General features: G+C 32.9%; 1 protein-coding gene across 1 annotated transcript in view; it reads right to left on the reverse strand.

The window, feature by feature from the left end:
- Positions 1–6,000, reverse strand: part of CPLANE1 (ciliogenesis and planar polarity effector 1) — a 91,817-nt gene that overhangs the window by 26,838 nt on the left and 58,979 nt on the right. Inside the window, 5 exon segments of the mRNA XM_015595319.2 lie at positions 673–822; positions 1,025–1,208; positions 1,552–1,661; positions 2,546–2,617; positions 5,138–5,242. Coding sequence (XP_015450805.1) covers positions 673–822; positions 1,025–1,208; positions 1,552–1,661; positions 2,546–2,617; positions 5,138–5,242 — 621 coding nt within the window.

The following is a 6,000-nucleotide window of genomic DNA, read 5'->3' on the forward strand; positions in this document are numbered from 1 at the left end:
ACTTACCTGTCTATGCAGCAGTAACATACATGCCCTGCCACTCATCCCTTCCTTGTTCCTCACTTCTCCTGAGTGCCCGCCGTTTATACACAATGAATGGGCAGTGCAGGACAACCACAAAGCTGGGTCCACTCCTCCTAATAACTGTGGAACCCAGAAGACTTCCTGTTACAGAAAGTCCGATTGCATATTAATCCAAACGCTCGCAGGATGTCATAACTAGATTTTGAAGAAATATTCTTCGAAAGCTTGCAAATATTTTACAATAATGCAACCTGATTTATGACTATAAAATGAAATATTTTGCTAATAATATGCTGTTGACTACCATGCTTATGTATTTTCTATGTGCAATTCTAGAATTTCTCACCTTTTTAAATGAGAATTCCTTTTTAACACCAAAACATTCATGAAATCCAACAGAGTATTTATTTTTAGCCTCATTACTTGAGAAAAGACATATGCACAAATAGATCTGTAATCTCCCTGCAAAATATCCATGGGTCTCTGCTTTGGAAATCCATCCCATTTACCTATCTGCCTTCACTCTCCATAGCAAGGGAAAAGCCTTTTTCTTGTTTCTTTTGCAATTACCAAGTGTTAGTGCTTATTTCTAATATAACAGTAATTCAGGGAAGTTAAAGAGTCATGCTATACATCTAGGGCATTCACCTTTGTCCTGCTGTATTTCTGATGATGTGGGTGAGGCGATACCAGGCTCCTTTGCTTTTGTAATGCCTGCTCTCCAGCTTCTTCTATCCAGAGAGGATGGAGAAACTTTTGCAGGTTTAATAAATAAGTCCACAGCAGAACTGTCAGATTCTAACAAGAATATGAAAAGCATACAAAGATTGATTCTAAACAAAGTATTTGGAAGATTAACAGAACATGCCTCAGTGTGAATTTAAACATCCAAAAGTACAGTAGATCAGATAGATCAGGAGAGCTAAGAAATGTAAGTAGGGTTAACAATGCTATATTAAATAACTTCAAAATGTTTTTTTAAAAAGTAGGAAAAAAATACCCTGACTCTTAAAATTGCGCAGGGGAACAGCACTAGTAACTGAAGTTGCCATGTAATGTAACTCTGCAGAAGATGGGACTTCTAGATGCTGTCTGATAATATCATCTGAAGGCTCTTCTCTGAAAGGTAATTCCTCTAGATCATCAGCTTCAATGTCAATCACATTTATGTAAGTGTGTCCGACCTAAGCCAAAACACATAAAATCAAAAAGGGTTACATTCTTTTACTCTATATGGCCACTCTGCCCACCCCAAGCCCTGCAGTAAAAAAAATTTAATTCTGAAACCAAGAAGAGCTCATATGAGCTCTTTTTACAGAAAGCTGCAAGAAGTATGTTATGGTCTTAGTTCGCAAATATTTTGGGGTATAATATTTAAATTTTAATGTTTGACTTTTCCAAGAAAGCTACATAGGTGAGATTTTTAGACTCATTGCATCTATACAACTGAATAATGAGAATGACCATAATAAATCTTAGCATAAAGGTATTAAAACTTCTTAATAAAACACAAACCAAATTCAATACCTTATCAGATGCTGAAGGGGACAAAGGTCTCTCTGATATTTCAGTGGAGAGTTTGAGATTTAGACATACATCTGGAGCCAATTGCTGAGGAACATTCAAAGGTTCACATTCTGAAAATTAAAAGAAAAACCAGAAATATAAAATCCATAAATAGCTCTAAGGCATTAACTTCATAAGAACAAATTAGCAACAAACAACATAAAATGTATTTGCCGAAGATATATGTAGAAATTTCACAGGTATAATTAAATTACAGCAAATACTATTCTAAAGGCAATTTAGAGTAATTCTTAGTTGAATGCAGATTGACTATTCTTTTTTCATGTGAACGATTCACAAGAATAATAAAGTATCTAAGTCATGTCAAGAAAACGCTATATTTCCTATTACCATTTCAGATATATTGTCATGTTTATTTAGGAGAATTTCAATAAAACCAGATCTTAGGAAATTAACCCATAACTAATTTCTTTTTTACTTTCAACACTGTTTACTTGTTTATTTTAATAGCTTTATTAAGAATAATTCACATCCTTTAAAGGGGTACAATTAGGTGGTTTTAGTAAATTCAAAGAGCTCATAGCTAAATTTTACCACTTAAATTGTTTAATATCTAAATATTATAAAACTCATTAGTTTCTTATTCAAAGGTAAGATAAAGAACTTGTCACAATAGGTCAGCAGACAGTCTAATCTTATTTCCCAGCATTTAAAAGAAGAGATTAGTTTCAAATTTTATATGCAAAACATAATTCATTGTTATTTGGGTACTGGAAACTTGCACCAAGGCTTGAATTTAAACCATGACAACCATAAAACTAGAAAAAAGGAAAGTGAAAAATTTTAAATTATCATTCTATCTCTATTAAATTGATTTATTGGTTTAACTTTTTTTTATGGGGGATGGTAACTCCTATTTTGGCATCATGCAGACATAATCTTTAATTAGTCATGCCTTCTCAAAGTAAAAGAAAAGAAAAGAAAGAAATCATACCTGATGCGGAGGAAATGATTTGTTGATTTTTATGACATTCAAAAACAACTTCTTGAGAAGCAGCTTCTTTATCTTGTAGTCAGGAGATTTGAGGCAAAAAGAGAAAACAGAAAAAAATAGATTTTGCAAACAGAAAAAATTAAATATATGAATGTAGATTTTAAGAAATTGGTTATATAAGGTAGTAAAAAGTAGATTGACAGCTTAAATTTTTTATTCTAAAAAAATTAATATGATAATTTCAGATTTTATTATTTTTTATATTCTGGGCAGGATAACCTGGATGAATAACAGACTCTTAGCAAATAGGCTGCAGACTTTAGAAGACTACCCAGCAAGAACTTTCAAAGGCTTTCTCAATGATAAATGTAAGAAGTCTCAAATGATTTAACTGAAGAAATCCAAAACACTATTTTGAAAAGACATATGCACCCCTATGTTTACTGCAGTATATGTACAATCACCAAGACAGGGGAGTAACCTAAATGCCCATCAATCGACGACTGTATAAAGAAGATGCGGTACATATGTACAATGGAATATTACTCGGCCATAAAAAAAAAAACAAAAACGAACTCTCACGATTTGCAACAACATGGATGGACCTAGAGGATATTATGCGAAGTGACATAAATCAGACAGAGAAAGACAAATACCATATGATTTCTCTTATATGTGGAATCTAAAGAACAAAATAAAACAGAAACAGACTCATAGATACAGAGAACTGACTGCTGCTAGGTAGGGGCAGGGGTTGGGAGGCTAGGTGATAAAGGCGAAGGGATTAAGAAGTAGAAATTGGCAGTTACAAAATAGTCATGGAGATGTAAAGTACAGCGTAGGGAATATAGTCAATAATATTGTAATAAATATGTATGGTGTTGGGAGGTACTAGACTTATTGGGGGGATCACTTCTTAAGTTATATAAATGTCTAACCACTATGCTATACACCTGAAACCAATATATTGAATGTCAACTGTAATTGAAAAAAAATTTAAAAGGTCTCAAATGCATGCTCATCATTTCATCACAAAACATCATACATGCTCAACTTCATTCAGAAAGAAATATGAAAAAACAGTAGATTTTACCAATCCAAAAAGTCAAAACAATGAGCTAAATCATAGTTGGTGACAAAAAAAAGGCTCTTATGCAAGAAGATAACTCACAGAAGAATTATTAATAGGAGAAAAATACTGGAAATCACTAATGCATTCAACAATAAGGAATTGGTTAAATATTTTATGGCACAAGTGGAAGAAGGAATGTGCTTACAAAGTACTTTTTGATGATATGGAAATGTTTGTCACCTTCAGCAGAAATCAAAGTAAAAAACAAAGAATACAAAATACAGGTAATCCTTGTTATCCTAATCTAATCTATTCCTGAAAATGTGCTGCAGAGTTGGATACCAGGAGACTTTATTCCACTATCTTGAAAGAGACGAAAAAGGTGTCCTAGCCCATCCAATCTCCCAAATATCATTAAACTCTTAAACACCTAAATAATTATCCATCAAAGATTATTAAATAATACTAAGCATTTTAAACATCACTTAATTAACATTCATTTAATCCATTAATTTCTGTGCAATACACAATACTGAACATATCAGATATGAATTACCTTCAACACCGCAGCAAACATGCACTATAATGTAAATAACTAATGAAATGATATGTTAAAAAAAAAACATTAACTAGAGAGTGTCCCAAGGTACCTGGGAAAAAAATGAACACTGGGACCCATGAAGGGTTAAACTCGAAAGGAAGACAGCAGTAATACCAGGACAATGAGAGTTCAGATAGTCAAGGAGCACGCCTGTACTATATCTCATATTTAACTATGTAAAACGTACAAAAGAGGAAAAAAAAAAATCAAAATTTTACTTGAGCAGTGTGATCATTAATTTCATCTTCTTCGTGGCTTGCTATATTATCTAAACATTCTACGATGATCATATATTATTTTGAAACCATAGCAATAAATATTATTTTAAAACATTATAAAATTAGAGGTCTAAAAAGTCACTTACAAGGTTCTATATAGTTAATAGAAACTGTATCCCAAATATATAAAAGAATTACTAAAACACAAAGGGCAGAGCACATATTAATGAGGAAGTTTGTTAGGCAAAATTCCAAACAGCTCCCCCAACATTTATTTCTTCTATTCTTGGACACAGTCACACATACTCTTCCCATGTTAAACCCAATCTAGTCTTCTTCCTATTCAATTTTATTGGCCAAAAGTCCAGGCCTCTCAATCTGAAGCATGAAATTTCAGTGAAGGCAATTAATGGACTAGAGAACCTGAATTTGAAACACTTCTACTGATTTAAGATGTAGTCCATGGCATTTCTGAACAAATATCTCTATTATGTTTTAATCAAGATATCATAAATTCAACTGAAGATTTGATTTTAAGTTTAAAATGTGTAAAGTATATATCAGGGCTAGGGACAAGAAGCTGAAATGACTAACTAATATCACATAATTTAAAATTTCCTGTAAATCAGTTCTGAAGAGAAAGTCTACATATATTAAATATTGCAAAACATACGAATTTTTACAAATAAATAGCATTTTACCTGGATCTGTATTTGTACTTGCATCCTGACATCCTATAGCTTTCTTTCTTACAGAGGCCATGAAATGCAATCCAGCTGAAGTAGTAACATCATCTTTTAGCATTTCTTAAATATAACAACAAACACACAGTGTAAATATATGTATATATGCCTTACTGTTAAAGTGTACAGCTGAAACTTATTGGATTTCATTAACCAATGTCACCATAAAAAAATAAATTAAAAAAAAAAAAAATATATATATATATATATAAAACAACAAAACACTGGCACCAATCATTGAGAAGCCCTAAAGCAAAGCACCTAACTCAAGAGAGGTGAGGTATGGGGTGTCAAGATGTTACCAAAATGGACTTTCTGAATGAGGTGGTATCTAAGTTGACTCTCAAGGGCAGCTCAGTGGAATCAAAATCAAAATTGTGGAGGACTCTGTATGCCCAGCCTAGACACCGAGATATTCTTCTAGGTGATGACGATCCAGTACCTGCTAAGCAGGGAAGTGATATGGTTAGACTGATGTTCTAGAAAAAACACCTCAGCCAGTATGTGGAAAATAGATTTGAGTGGATAAAATTGAAATAAAGCAATGAAACAGATGCTGCTGCTGCATCAGTTCAAATAAGTACCTAGTAACGAAGAGGAATGGAGAAGAGAGTGATAAATTGAAAAATTACAAATGAAGGAAAATAGGAAAGTACTGGTTATTAACTGTGAGAGAGTAGGAAGGCAGAAATCAGAATAACCTATGTTTTGGGGTTAAGCTGGTAGTGATACAAATGAAGATAGAGAACAAACCAGTTGGTGGGGGAGAGATAATAAATTCAGACTGTATATCCCATACACGAGGTAATTTCCACCCAAGC

This window comes from Pteropus alecto, unplaced genomic scaffold (assembly GCF_000325575.1).
Source record: "Pteropus alecto unplaced genomic scaffold, ASM32557v1 scaffold338, whole genome shotgun sequence".
Lineage (NCBI taxonomy): Eukaryota > Metazoa > Chordata > Mammalia > Chiroptera > Pteropodidae > Pteropus > Pteropus alecto.